Genomic DNA, 15,871 nt, shown 5'->3' on the forward strand with positions numbered 1-15,871 from the left:
ATTAAATTTGAATGCATTCTAAACATGCTTTTCACGAAAGATAAAATATTCCCTTTATGAGCAAAATTCCCCAAATTTTGGAATTTAGGGTTTTAGATTAAGTTTTGGGATGAATTCTGGTATGATTGTGGATAGGGGTGCAAATGAATTGGGCTGTGGCAAACTTCAACATGTCTATGTCTTGGCTCAGCTCAACTAAAATATTCCTATATTTGAATTCAAGTTTGCTTTGACTAAATATTTGATGAGTGTGAGCTCATCTTGAAAGCTCAAAAAAATAATATCCGAACCAAACATTTTCTTGGTCAAATTCGTGTTCAAATAACTAATCAATCTTACCTGAGGTTCGAACTGCATAAGCATCAAATTTGAATTGAGCCTATTCAATTGCACCCTTAGTTGTGGCTGTGGTCTATGAACTTCCGAAAGGTAATGAGGATTAGCTTGAGTTGGTCAGTGAAAGGTGGAAATAGTCGAGGGTCCCCTGTCCTGGAGGCCAAGAGTACCTTATATAGTTTCCTTCTCTCTCCCCAAATAGAGGATTCTTACTGAATTTTCTGTTTGTTGGGAAGTTAAGCCATGTCAGTGCAAGTTGGCAAGTTACTATTACCAGTCAATGCCCAGCTTTAAGCCACTTTTTCTGCTCTCCTGCTGCTCTCATGATCCATTACTTGACCCTTGTTTGCCATTTCATGATCTGAGTTACTTTTGGTTTAGACCGGGTTGCATATCTACCTCTATTACACCCTTGATTAAAAATTTGTGGGTTGTTGATGGTCGTAATGGTGCTGCATTCATCATGTTCATAACATTTTGAAAACTCACCCTAATATCATTCAAATCAATGTTTTAAAACGCAGAGGCGTGACGCGAGACGTTCCACTACCTAGAGGCGTGAGGCGTAGTTCAGAATGCAAGAGGCGTAAGCCTCCAAAACACAAGGAGGCGTAAGCCTCCTTAAGAGGAGGGGGGTTAGGAGCAGGATGAAGAGGAAGGGGGGATCTCACTTTTTCTATATTTTTAATATAAATCTTTTACATTAAGAAGAATAAAGATGCATAACATTAGTTGAAAGGGGGTTAGGAGGAGGATGAAGAGGAAGGGGGATCTCATTTTTTCTTTATTTTTAATAAAAATCTTTTATATTAAGAAGAATAAAGGTGCATAATATTAGTTGAAAGGGGGGGTTAGGAGGAGGATGAAGAGGGATGGGGGATCTCATTTTTTCTTTATTTTTAATAAAAATCTTTTATATTAAGAAGAATAAAGATGCATAACATTAGTTGAAAGTGGTTAGGGAGCAAACCACTTTCTTTCCCCTTATCTTTTCTTCCCTTCCCATTTCTTTTCTTTCCTTTTTTCTTTTTTTCTTCCCTTTCTTTTTCTTTCCCTTCCCTTTCTTTTCCTTTCCTTCCCTTCCCTTTCCTTTTTTTTTTTCTTTTTTCTTTTTTTCCTTTTATATCAGATGTGCATGAGGTGTACACCTCTAGCACGCCTCTTGAAAAAAGTGCAAGAGGCGTATGCCTCAGAGGTGTTAGCGCCTCTAGCGTACACTTCAGGGCGTTTTGGGAGCGCCTCGCCTGGAGGCGTGCCTCCAGGTGTATGCCTCCCACGCCTTTTAAAACACTGATATGTCCATAGCTATTTTTTACGCAATACCCATATATAAACATTATAGGGGTGTCTAATCAAACTAGAATTAAAAAAATATGTAATTACATAATTGGCATTATCATGTAGAATATTTATAATTTTTTCTTGGAAGGTTATTTGATTTATACCTAGTCCACTGTTCCAGATATTTGGCAGAACCAGCATTATGGTGGTAACCATATTTCCTCATTTTCTGTTTATTACAGCAGGTACTAATATGTTCCTTTTTGCTTTTCAGCCCATTGTTACCCTTTCTTTTGTTGGGAGGTCAGAATATCTTGTCTCGGTATCTCAAGGTTTGAAGCCACAATTATCCGTTTGGAGCATGTCAAAGCTATCCATATCTTGGTCATATAAGCTTCATGCAGAAGGTTTGTAGATTCAACCTTTCTTTTTTCTAGATCATGAAAATTATTTGATATGGAGAATGGTAGTCAGCTTCTATCCATATACTTGGTATGTGCACTGTCTGACCAGTGAGATCAATAACTTGAACGCTGACTTTGGACTGCTGTGTACTGATGAGAGCTTACTGACAGAAAAGATTAAGTAGAAGTTGGGTTGCCCTTCAGATCTACTATCTTATCTATCTGATTTGATTTTCTGTTGATTGGATGATTAGTGCCTTAAGAATTGATTAGAAAAAATGTGGTCAGGTTGCATGTAGAAAGTATGACAAAATTCTAGGTTATTTTGCAGAGATAATTTGGTTTCAACTGAAACATAAAGCATTAAAACCATTTCACAAACAATACATCCATGATTGCATGGTTGTTTCTATAACCTGCAATGTAGGGATATTTCAGCATGCTTGTATTGTCCATATCCACATGATATGATGCCGGAACTGTTTACTGGTTTTGCATTAGGAACACAAATACACAATATAATTTTCTTGCATCCTTTTCTATGTATATTTTTCTTTTTCTTTCTTTCGTTAATAAGGAATTGTTTAAATAAGGCACAGGAAACATCTGATTTCAGATAGGTTGAAAGAGTGCATTCAGGTTGGATTTGGGTAAAATGCAGCCAAATCTGAACCAGTTTGATTGTTTAAATCTTAAATCCCAATCTGATCAGATCTAGAGGTTTCTGATTGAGTTCAGATCTAACATGGGTCCACTTCATTATTTTTAAAAGAAAGAAAAATTAATAGTTAAAAATATTAATTACTTTTAACTTACACATATAATTTTGTTATCGATCAAAAGAACTTGTACATTTAAAACAAATGTTATATAAATATAAAATACTGAATTTATCAATTATGAACTATATATATCAGTGTTTAGGAAACCAAATTGGACTGGCTGGTGAGAGTGATCTGTTTGCATCCCTACCAGAGTTGTTCTCTGTGCCTGAGAACACAATGACCCCTTTACCTTATTCTACTCCCAACCACCTTCAGGGTTACTCCCTTGTCTATTTCTCTTGACCCCATCACATCCTCACTTTCCTCTCCATCTGAAACCTCCGCTATGTTATTTATCCAAAAAAACCTCCACTATGTTCTCCTCCTCCCTGACTGCCTTTGTTGCAGCCTTTTCCTTCCTCAATACTTTGTCACTATAAATCCCTCCTCTATCTTCCATCAGTGCTTTGCTTTTCTTTATCCTTGAAAAAAAAATTGAGGAATGAGAAATCCAAATTCTACAATTAGGGGAAGAAGGATCAAGGAAGGCCCCCTCCAAGGACCTAATGATAGAAATCATCAGAGGTCTCAAAATTCCAAAGGCCTCTTGTAAGTCCTAAGTTCCATGATATATAAACTTTCTTCAAAGTACAAAGAGAATGGGAGACATCCAGTATCTTTGAGTGAAGATAAGAAATAAAGAGATGGGAATTTGTCCTTAAGAGGCAAATCCCCCACCATAAATCATTCCAAATTTTAATACCATTAATAGATCTCATCTCATATCTTACAAAGTTCCGAAGAAAAGGCAAGAGTCTTCTTTTATTTAAGCATTAAAAACTATTTTAATTGCTCTGCATTGTTCCCTCAGTGTTGGTCTTTTCCTTAACAATGTACAACATCTGTTAGCTTATTTATTTTACCACTGACATTTGGCTTTAACTTGAATTCCCCCCTTTTATCTTTTAAATTTTCTTTGGGTTGTTACCATCAAGATTGCACTTCTACTTTTATGATCACAGCAGTGTGCAACTTTAACTTATGGATTCTTTGCTATTATGCATCTGACTAAATTTTATATCTTGCAGCTGTAGCCTGCATGATAGATGCATCCATTTTTGCTGTTCTTGTCCTTTCCAACTCATCTGAAAAGGTGACATGCGAAGAGAGCTCAGTCCCAGGAAGTAATGGGTTAATCTTACTTTTCAACGTGGAAGACCCAGTTCCTTTAGTGACTTGGTCTGTCAAGAAGGTATCATTTGTTTACTTTTCAATTGCAATTTGATTTTTGGGCATTTAATTAATTGGTTCCATAGAGTGAAATGGCTACCTTTGTGAACTTGCTGATGATGATTTGATTGCTTAAAGCTGTCCAACCACTCGACTGTTGGCATTCTTCCAATAATCGGATGGTCTATACATAAAGTATGGCGGGTGGTATTTAAAATTTCAAATTAGTTTAGCAGCTTGGTCAAAAGCCTTTCCTATAGCTGTCTAAACCTGGTATTGAAGCATAATATTCATGATTTAATATGACAAACACTCTCAATTTGAAAGTTTACTAGCGGTATTGTGCATGATTCAGCAACTAGACTTTTCTAATTTCAAGTGGTGAGCAGCCCAACAGGATGTCTGTTGTAGAGAGGGAATGAAATCCTATTTTCCACCTGCTGAGCTCAAGGGAATGAAACCCACTCAAAAAGTAAAAAACAAAAAAAATATATGTATTGAAAAATCCTAAAATTTGAAGGGTCCTTTATCTTTTAAATCTATTTTATGTTGATATTGTCTGAAACAAATATTATTTAGCAGACGACCCATTGATCAAATTGACAGTTCAGACTTTAGGGAAATTTTTATTTTGAAAACCAGCAGTTTAACCACCCGGGCCAACTTAGAGCATTGGTAAAAAAAAAGAGAATTTTAAGGCAGTGATTTAAAAGGTGTGCCTAGGTGCATAGGCGAGGTGCATTTTGGGGTATACGCCTTGCCCAGGTCCTAGGTGCACCCCTTTCAAAAGGCGCACCAGGCGTGCGCCTCAGCCCAGGTGTGCACCTTTTTAAAATTTTGCGCTTTTGGTTTTTTTTTGTCTAATGGCTGTGTGGTACAAAGGCGACTCATAGAATCAAGAATGCAATATGTTTTACATCACATTAGCTACTTGAAGCAATGCAATTAAGGAAAAAAGAGATTGTGGGTTTTACATGCTTGAAAATGCTTTATATGTTTGCTTTTATTTTTAAATTTTCATTTGGATGCGCTTTACATGTTATGTTTTAATTTTAGATAATAGATTTTTTTAAAAAATTATTTTAAAATTTAAGTTTATATTTTTTTATTAACATTATGTTTAATATTTTTTGAATTTTTTGCATTTTTTTATTTTATGGCATTTTTTTTTAATTTTCTGACTTGTTTTTTTAGCTTTTTTTTGTAACTTTGCACCTTGCTTAAAAAGGTGTGTGCCTCGCCTTGTGCCTCAGGCACAAGTTGGCCCTTGCACTTTTTTTGCACCTTACACAAAAGATTTGAGTTTGCTGGATTTAAGTTTTTTTTTTTTTTTTTTCTGAATCATATTAAAGTTGGTGGTTTATGGAGAACAAGTGGAAAAAAAGGAATTCAAGAGGGGATTGATCCTTCATTCTTTCCATGGCCATACAAGAGGGGAAGACAGATGTGGAGATGTACTAGAGTGGCAATACTATGGACAGTTTGGGAAGAAAGGAATTCAAGATTATTCTGGACAAGGAAAGAAATAAGGAAGACCTGATTGAAACAATAATGGTCAGGGTGGCTTATTGGCTCAGATCTTTCGAGTCCTTTTCTAGTGTAACTAGGGATGATGTTCTGAGACCTGCCTCTACACACTTTTGGTCTCCACCAGAAACAGGTTTCATCAAACTTAATTTTGATGGTAGTAGCATGGGAAACCCAGGACCATCAGGAATTGGAGGTGTATTTAGGGATGCTGAGGGGGAATAATAGCTCTATTTTCAGGCCCGGTGGGAGAGGGAGATTCTCTCAGAGCAGAGGTTTTGGCAACGTTGGAAGGGGGTCAAAGGCCAAGATCCTTGAATATAAGGAAATTAATAGTGGAAGGGGATTCCCAACTAGTTGTAAATTGGCTGCACAGCGCTGAGATGAAGATGTGGGTTTAAAATAATGAAAAGAAAAAATTCAGATGGCTAACAAGGGATATGGAAGTTTCTGTCAGCTGGTGCAAGCATAGCGCCAACTCCTTTGCTGATTCTCTAGCAAAACAAGGGGTGGGATGACAAATTCTGTTCTGGGCACAATTGTAAAGGAAGGGTGTATCTAAGGGGAGAGATAAGTTGTTTTTATCTCTCTCTATCTTCTCTTTGGTTTTACTCACTGTACTACATTATTTTTCTAATCTTATGAAATATTTATTTATCTTTTTGATAAATACTAATCTTATGAAATATTACAGTTATTGATAAAAAAAGTGGAAAAGAGAATTGTAATGACAGCAGATTGTTCTAGGGAAATAAAGTAAGAATGAAGAGAAATTTTAAATTAGTATAAATAAAGCCAAGGGAAGGTGGGATGGAAATGGGCCCTACCTTGATTAAGTTTACAGACATTATGCTGGTATTACTTTACTCTATTTGCCTGTCATCCTCAAAGCTAGGATCCAAAACATTCGTCTTCATATCAATTACCATTCAAAAAAGAATGAAATTGGAGGAGAAAAGCATCACTATTTTATTTACCTCACTTTTTTGTTTTCCTCATTTTTCAGGCACAGGGTGGGGCACTTGCCTTTCTTAAGGTGGAGTTGTCTCTACTTAATGAAGAAGTTACTGATGAAAAATCATCCCAGGCAATACTTGCATATGTGAATAGTGATCACGAATATGTCATCTTTGATCCATACAACAGGAAAGATCATAAGATCACGACGAATCATCGGGGGAATCTCATTCCTCTCGAAGAAGCAGGTGAGTCTTTTTTTTCTGTTTTTTCTTTTAGTTTTCTGACTACTGCAACAGACTCTGAACTTGTTTGGGAAGCCTACTTTACATTCTGAGTTTCTGCTTCATTTTTCACAATCATATGCATTAAGTTTATACCAAAAACCTTGTTACCTGTTCATTTATATTATGATTAAAGATAAAACTGGGTTACTTCCCACATAGAGCATGGTAGGCTAGGGCAGTGCTAGTCAATTGATCTGATCTGGTTAATCTACTTGTAAGATATCATGGAATTCTTGTTACAAGCAAGAATATGAATCTGGTTGGAGGAAATAAGAAGAGAAAAAAAAAAGAGTAGTGTTATGACTTGAAATCCTTAGTTTATTCAAAATTTCACCTTATGGGTCTTCTTTTTTATCAATAACAACAAATTTCATTAAATAGGAATAAGCTTACAAAAAAGGGGAGCTAAAGTATCTTAACTCCCTAGAGAATGGTTAAGCCCCAAGCTGAAAAGAACAAAACAATTACAACTGAGCCCAGAACCCAGAAATCCTTTTCACTCCTTGCCTAGCCAATCCATCAGCAAAGGAGTTTGCACTTCTCTTTACCCAATTACACTGAACTTCCATATTCTTGGTCAACCATTTGATTTTTCTCTTCTCATTATTGTTACTCCAAAGATTAGAATTGTCTTCTTTTAGCCAGTTCACTACCACCACAGAATCTCCCTCTACGATCAGCTTCTTGACCTTTAGGTCTTTAGGCCTTTGTACCCCTTCCAAAGCTGCTAACACCTCAGCCCTCAAAGAGTCCCCCACTTCAATTGGGCTAGAGAACATAGCTGTTATATTACCATTCTCATCTCTTAACCCCCCCCCCCCCCCCCCCCTCAATACCCGAGGACCCTGGATTCCCCATGCTGCTACCATCAAAATTTAATTTGATAAAACCAGGAGGTGGAGGATTCCATGTAGTATTTAGGGTCTTCTTAGCCGAGACTGAACTTGCAATTTCTTTCCATTTTATTAACATGTCATTTGTTGAAAATCTGTGAACTCATCCATTGTTTTCAACCAGTGTATTACCCTTGTATGGATCACTTCTAGCATATTTTCCAACCCTATCTCCTTTTCTAAGAAAATCCTTGAATTCCTTTCTTCCCATATTGTCCAGCAGACAGCAACTCTCACACACCTCCACATGATCCTTGATCTTTTAGTTGGGCAGTTGACAGAGGATGAGGTAAACAAGCTTTGCACATTCGTTGGGGAGATCCACCTGCACCCAAACAAGGAAGTAAACCATTCCCAAATATTTTTTGCCAAAACACAGGATATTTAGTAAGTGGTAACCAGACTGACCAGCAACTCTACAAAGAATACGCCAGTGTGGAGATAAACAACTATTGGGTCTTTTTCTTTGAAGTAAGTCACCTGTGTTAATTCTTTCTAGAAAAGCTTCCCAATAGAAACTCCCAACCCTCAGAGGTATAGGTTGACACCACACATCCTTGACAGGGAATGACAAGCCAATAGGACTTTTCGGTTGTAATAGGGCTTTAAAGGAGGCACAAGTAAAGGATCCAGAAGGAGACAAAGTCCAAATCCTACTATCTGTTTTTGTCGGCTCCAAAAAAGCCCCATCAAGAATGGATAGGAGAGTTGAGGTACAATCCAGTTCTGTGTCCCTAAGGGCTCTTCTCAAACCCAAGTTCCACCCAAACCCAGAATTTGAATTTGAGGGAACAAAGAATGTGGCAACTGGTTCATTTTTAAAGGTGGAGATTGCGAAAAGGGCCGGAAATTGGTCTTTCAAAAGATGATCCCCAACCCACACATGTTCCCAAAACTTAATTAAGTTACTCGAATGCAAATCATACCTGATCCAAGGAGAAAATAAAGGCAGAATAGCATGGATTGATTTCCAAGGTAATGCTTTTGTTGCCATAGCCAGAATCCCAGAGTCCCATCCATTCTCTGCAAGCCTGTGAATACTGCCAATTATCTTAGCCCACAATTTTTCCTTTTCCAATGAGAATCTCCATAGCCATTTCCCTAGTAAAGCCAACTTGTTAGCCACCCCTGCAGGCACCTTAAAGACTAAAAGGTAATAAACGGGTAGGTTAGCTAAAGTAGACCTAATTAGGGCGATTCTTCCTCCTAGAGATAAATAATTTTTCTTCCAAGATGCAAGTCTCTTTTCAAACATCTCCACAATCGGAGTCCAAAAACTTCCTTTTTGAGGATCATCTCCAAGGGGAAGACCGAGGTAAATTAGAGGCCAATTCGACACTTCACATTCCAAAATGTTTGCACATGCAAGGATCTCACTTTCCCCCATATTCACACCTACAATACAAATTTTATCAAAGTTTACTTTCAGGTTTAACATGTTGACAACCATATAGGAAGGTGGTTAATATTATGTAGAAGCTACACTAACATGGAAAAATGATCAAAAAGTCTAATACCTGTTTCCAAGTGTTAGAGTATTGACCCGAGAGGGGTGTTAAGTGAACTCATATACTTTGGAACATCTCATGTATAACTTATGTTTGTCTTCTATCAGGACGTTCTGGGTACACATCTATCTATGGGGAACTCCAGGAATTTGATATCAACGGAGATTCAACTCCACAGATCACGTTTGTACCATCTGAAAGACCTTGGGAAACTATATTCAGTGGATCATCACATGTTCTTCCTCCCTTAACCAAATTGTGTTCGGTTTTCTTGGAATCCTTGCTAGAAAAAAGATCAGCTGTTCAAGACTGAAAAATAGCTCTTCATGCATGTTGAGAAATATATTCTTCATCATGCCATCGTATGCCAAGTAGCAACATTCCCTGTGTTGGAAAAAGTGAGGCTTCACTGGAGAACAAGGACTCGATACATCTCAGCTTTGAGGTTGAGATTGTGTTTTTAAATTTCAATCTAATGTGAGATAGTAACAATACAGAGGCTTGGGAATTCAAGACAGTGTGTGGAGAAAGAGAGGCGATCAATAAGTCGTCAGAGAGAATATGGGCAGTCGGCTCTCAATTTTGTAGTTCTTTTAGGTGAATATAGTTTTTTTGATAGGATTGTAATTTATGGATCTTCCCATATTTTATTATTTTCTTTGCGACTTTTTTTGTTGTGTTTAACCCAATTTAATTAATGTAAATTTATTTTTTTATTTAACTGTTACCATTTATTCAAATGTCATTATTCTGTCCATGAACTCGAAGGCTGAAAATTTTATTTGGTATGCTTGTTTATTTGGCTAACACCTTTCCTAGGTCCTTGCATGGACCAGCAAAGGAAGTCAATGATCAGAAGGAAAAAAAAAATTGTAAAACAAACGAAAAATGCAAAATACACACTTAAAATTGAGAATAGAGCTTTTGTGATGTGTATTGATAATGGTTTTAGAAGTCCTACTTGCAGCATCAAAAACAAGATTCAAAGTATCGGAAACAGAATATTGGAAAAGTGGCTTTTATGTATTCAAGGATTTAAATATTGATATACCCGATATGCCGTATCAGGCAATACCGGTATTTTTTTTACATTTTTTTAATTTTTTTTTTTAAATCTGGTTCAGGTGGGCCGGTTTAAGGTTCCTCTATCCCCTAAATCAGTCAAAACCCTGATACACTCTGTAGGGATATATTGGAGTGCTCCTAATATGATACGTATCAGTCGAAAGGGACCAATATGTAATATGTAACGATACTATGAACTTTGGTTCATGTATTGGCTATGCATGAACCACCTATGACCGTATAAGGGACATGTGCCTAGTTAACCAAAAAAAATACAAAATACTCGCTGAGAATGCTTGAAATTGAAAATATAGCTTTTGTTAATTGTATCAATAAAATAGAAGTTTTAGTTGCAGTTTCTGAAGCGAAGGTGACTTGATATGAATAAATTGCAAAAATACATCAATATGAATAAAATGAGATCGCTCCAAATGGCTATAAATAATGCCAATACAGATATAAAATGTGAAGTTGTTGAGTTTATTTATGTTAGTATATAGGATGTTGGATGTAAAAGCAAACCAACTTTGCATTTTCATGGATCGTATGCATTTGCATTTGCACTTTTATCAAACGCTGGATGGAAGGATGTTGAATGGAAGGCAAAGTAAATGGTTTGATGATGCTACAGTTGATGTGATACTAAATATTGGGAGTCTCTGGCAATGTTCAAAATGTCGATAGCTTTTATTTATTTATTTATTATTTTTTTTTTTCAAATCTGTTTCAGAGGGGCCAAACCCACCCCCTTATCCAGTTGAGACCCGAAACACCCCTTGTAGGGGGGTTTCGATATGTATGGGCCGTATTGGTCAATACAAAATTTTGTTCAGTCCAGTATTTTACATTTAGGTACATTAGGAGAGGTTCTAATAAAGCATATAGAAATCTCCAAACTCAATAGTAAATGGTGTGGTAGGTTCCAAAACCAATATATATCATATTGTACTTTGCCATATTTTGAAGTGATAATTTGATTTGGACTGAAAACTCCACATTGGCAAATACATCTTTGTACGAGGTTATAAAATTCAAAGCCAAGCAGATCCATCTAGCTGGATTTGCCTTTCTGGGAATATGGTGAATTGATTTCTGGAAGATTAGAGGCATTCCACTATGAGTGCACAAGGTTCAAAATTTCGATACGTATCAGGCAGTATCGGCTGATACGTATCGTATCGGGGACTTCCTGATATGTCCATACAGGGGATGTTTCAGGGGTCCCTCTGAATTAGATTTGAAAAAACTTTAAAAAAAGTTATCTCCAATATGCCGGTACCGGTGTATCGATATTTTGATCCTTGGGATTGGGAGTGCATTGTGAACATTTTAATGCACACACCAGTGCACCATATAAATATGGAACTTAATTACTTTTTTTTTTTTTTTTGGTTGCAAATATGAAGCTTTGATCAAAATTGCTAAGGGAAAGAGGGACATGGAATTATTTTGGCTCGATAACCAGTGCATCCCAATGTGCTGGCAGGGAGTTGAAACCATCCCAATGGAATATTTTTGAAAGGGGGAAAAAGGGGATTGGAGAGCATTCTGTGTGACTGATAAGAAAATAAGGGCCCGTTAGGTAACAGGAATAGGTTGGGTGGAATCAGCATTCAATTTTCATTTATGATAGAATGACATTCCACCATTTTTGGGTATTAGGCCACGTCACTCTTTCCACTTTGTATGGACTCTCGTATTTGGGTCTCGTTAGAATTTCAGTTTCAACTTAGATGTTTATCTCTCTATTCTTATCATTATCTTCTAATCGTAATCTCTTAGTTGTAATACTTTCAAACTATAATATATATATATATATATATATATATATATATAAAAAGAGATCCCAACACTCGGTTAATGGTGTGGAGGAAATCCCACAATCTGGTTTGTGATTTTATATGGTATCAGAAGCCATGACAGTCTCTCATATGCTACAATGTCAACTAGCAGCAACTTGTCTTCAATCTCACTAAGTATGCAGCCTCAACTCCCTGGAATTACAAATTTGAATCTGGGGCTCTAGTCACTCTCAAGCTAGCTAGATAAAAGCAACTATCTTGTGTGGCATTCTCAAGTTTTCCACTCTCTCAAAGGAAGCAGGTTACTTGGGTTTGTTAATGGGGAAAACCCGTGCCCACAAAAGTACACAACAACAACAACAACCTCTTAAGATTCATTAGAAGCATATCATGAGCTCAATCCTAGTTACATTGCTTGGGAACAACAGGATGCCCTTCTCTTCAATTGGTTACTATCCACAGTAACCGAATGTACATCCACAGTAGTTGGATGTACATCTTCAGCAACTCTCTGGAAGACATTGGAGCGTCTTTTTGACTATGCATGATTATCTCAACAAAGCCAAAAGTTTAGCTAATAGCCTTGATGTTATAGGCTCACCTATTTCTGATCATGATTTATGGCTATGCTTAAGAATTCTTTTGGGCTTGGGCCCAGATTATGCACCCATTCAGATGAGTTTGACCAACCCAATCAAGGATATCAGAACACTAGGGGCACACCCTACAAGGATAATTATCACCAACCCAAATAGGATGGCTCTCAGAAGCGATAAGGTGAATACAGATCTTCACCTCAGCACAATAATAGCACTAATTAACACTCATATGGGCCTTGCCAAATTTGCAAATGCAAGAATCACACTACGGTTGATTGCTACTATTGTTATGACAAGAAAACAGACGACTCTAAAGCAGCATACATGGCCGACTCCTCTCCTGCTTCTGGATATGACAACTTGTGGTACCCAAATTCTGGAGCCACGAATCATCTAACTGCACATCTTAATAATCTGAAACTCCACGCTAAGCAAGTTAAAATTGGTAATGGGGCAGGTTTGTCAATTCTTCATACAGGACATTCTGTATTATCTTCCATTTCACGTCCACTTATTCTTAAGAATTTTTTACATGTTCCCACTTATGGTTTTCAAAACCGGACCAGATCAGACGGTCGGACCGGAAAAACCAGGACCGGTTCCGTTTTCCTCCAAAACCGCTTTCGACCACTTTCCAATTTTAAATTTTTTTTTTGTCAGAACGGGCCAGCCATTTGGGTTGAACGGTTAGATTATTTGAACCGGTAACCGAACCCTGACCAATTCGATCACCGATTCGTTTTTAAAAACCATGTTCCCACCATTACCAAGAATTTGCTATGCTAACTCATTCTTTATTAAGGATCGACAAACGGGGAAGACATTGCTTCAAGGGCTAGGACCACTAGTGTTGATGTTCCATTGTCTACTGTTTTTGCTGATGTTTGGGGTCCAACCTCGCTTGTTTCTATAAATGCTTATAAATATTATGTAGCATTTGTTGACGAGTATAGTAAATTCACCTGGATTTATCCATTATTTACCAAATCATCTCTGTTGAATGCCTTTATTTTGTTTATATCCATGGCTGAAAAAATTGTTGGATCATTCAATTAAGGCTATCGAGACCAATGGTGGTGGTGAATTTGTGGCCCTTGAAGAATTTTTAAAGCTCCGTGACAATTATACATCGTACCTCCTGCCCACACACTTCTGAACAAAATGGAACAGTGGAGCGTCGTCATTGTTGTATAGTGGATATGGGCCTTACACTTCTGACCCATGCTTCTATGCCCAAGAAATACTAGTAAGATGTTTTCGAGACAGCTGTCTTTCTCTACAATCGTTTACCTGCTCCTAATTTGCGCTACAAATCACCGTGGGAACTACTATTTCATTGCAAACCAAAATTTCTCTCTCTTAAAGTATTTGGTTGTGCATGCTATCCTCGCTTAAAACCATTACAATGCACACAAATTTGACTTCAGATCTGTGCCTTGCATCTTTATGGGCTACAACCCATGACATCATGGTACAAATGTTTTCACTTGGCTACTGGGCGCACATTCATCTCTAGACATGTAGTTTTTGATGAATTGACATTTCCTTTTGCTCATTAGTCAATTGGGCCTGTTCAGACAGCCACATCTACTACCACCTCTGCTCCACTTGGGCTTTCGCCATTGTTGCAATCGCTACCACCACCACCTGAACCAAGTATGCCTACTTCAGATCATTTACCAGCCTCCACCACTTGTTGCAATGCCTTACATCCTATACCTGAGAAACCATCTGATGCATCCTCACCTAATATCTCACCCACATCTACAGCTCCCTCCTCACCTTTACCCGTTCAACACATTCAACCCACAACCACTAACACCCACCCCATGATCACATGTGTCAAAAATGGCATTTTCAAACCTAAGCAACTTTTTTTCAGCTACCAAGTATCCCCTTCCTGAACTTATATCTGAACCTACTAGCACTTCCAAAGCACTTGCCCATCCTCAATGGCGATTTGCAATGGAGGAATATAGAGCCTTCCTACACAATGGGACGTGGAATCTTGTTCCCCCTCAGCCTAACACCAATATAGTGGGTTGTAGGTGGGTATTTCGTTTAAAACGCCACCTCGATGGCAGTATAGCCCACTATAAAGCCAGGTTTGTGGCACAAGGTTTCATTAAACAGGCTGGTATTGATTATACTGAGACTTTCAGTCCTGTTATTCAGCCCGTTACAATTAGAGTTATTCTCTCCATTGCACTTGCTCATGGTTGGCCCATTCAACAATTGGATATTCAAAATGCATTCTTGCATGACGATTTGACTGAAACAATTTACACGAGACAGATTCATTGATTCTTCTCACCCCAACTGTGTGCCTGCTCAAAAAGTCACTTTATGGCTTGAAAATGAGAAGTTTCGTGCCTTTCTCTTGGATTCTAGTTTTGCCTGTTGCAAGTCTGATTACTCTCTTTTTATTCGATGGCATTTATCTTCATGTACTTTCATGTTGATTTACGTCGATGATATAATACTTACCGGGTCAGATTCTTCTTATATTGACAAGCTACTTCATCAAATGGCTCTATCATTTGCTGTCAAGGACATGGGAGATCTTCACTACTTTCTTGGTGTTGAGGCCATTCAAATTCCTAGTGGTATGCTTTTAACCCAACAAAGGTACATAGCTGATCTACTTCACAAGCTTCATCTTTAGGATGTCAAGCCTGCTGCCACCCTCATGTCATCTTCTTGCACTCTTTCTAGACAATCTGGTGACCCATTACCTGATCCAACTGAATTCAGGTCCACGGTTGGAGCATTGCAATATCTTTCCTTTACGCAGCCTGACATTGCATTCGCAGTTAGCAAAGTCTGCCAGTTTATGAGTGCACCTATCTTTGATCATTGGACAGTTGTAAAGTGTATACTTCACTATCTCAAATCAACCATTCACTATGGTTTATGCCTCACTTTCAGAAAGTCTTTTCAATTGCATGCCTTTAGTGATGTTGACTGGATCGGTTGCCCCGATGACAGAAAGTCTCAAGGCAGACACTGTGTGTTCCTAGGCGATAATCTCATTTCTTGGTCTTCAAAGAAGCAACCGACTGAGCCAAATATAGGAGTATTGCTTGCACCACATCTGAAGTTCTCTAGCTTCAATCTTTTTTACATGAACTTGGATTCTCCTCGTCCTCCATCCCCATTCTATGGTATGACAATATCGGTGTCACTTACCTAAGCGTCAACCCAGTTTTTCATGCACG

General features: G+C 37.8%; 1 protein-coding gene across 1 annotated transcript in view; it reads left to right on the forward strand.

Annotated features, from left to right (window-relative positions):
• Window positions 1-9,908, forward strand: part of LOC104610969 (Transducin/WD40 repeat-like superfamily protein) — a 54,224-nt gene extending 44,316 nt beyond the window's left edge. The window contains exons 14-17 of the mRNA XM_010277845.3: window positions 1,892-2,024; window positions 3,874-4,037; window positions 6,549-6,747; window positions 9,295-9,908. Of these exons, the coding sequence (XP_010276147.1) occupies window positions 1,892-2,024; window positions 3,874-4,037; window positions 6,549-6,747; window positions 9,295-9,500 (702 nt within the window). The 3' untranslated portion in view covers window positions 9,501-9,908. The remainder of the gene's footprint in view (window positions 1-1,891; window positions 2,025-3,873; window positions 4,038-6,548; window positions 6,748-9,294) is intronic.
• The last annotated feature ends 5,963 nt before the right edge of the window (window positions 9,909-15,871 follow it).

This window comes from Nelumbo nucifera, chromosome 7 (genome assembly GCF_055504915.1).
Source record: "Nelumbo nucifera cultivar China Antique chromosome 7, China Antique-T2T, whole genome shotgun sequence".
Lineage (NCBI taxonomy): Eukaryota > Viridiplantae > Streptophyta > Magnoliopsida > Proteales > Nelumbonaceae > Nelumbo > Nelumbo nucifera.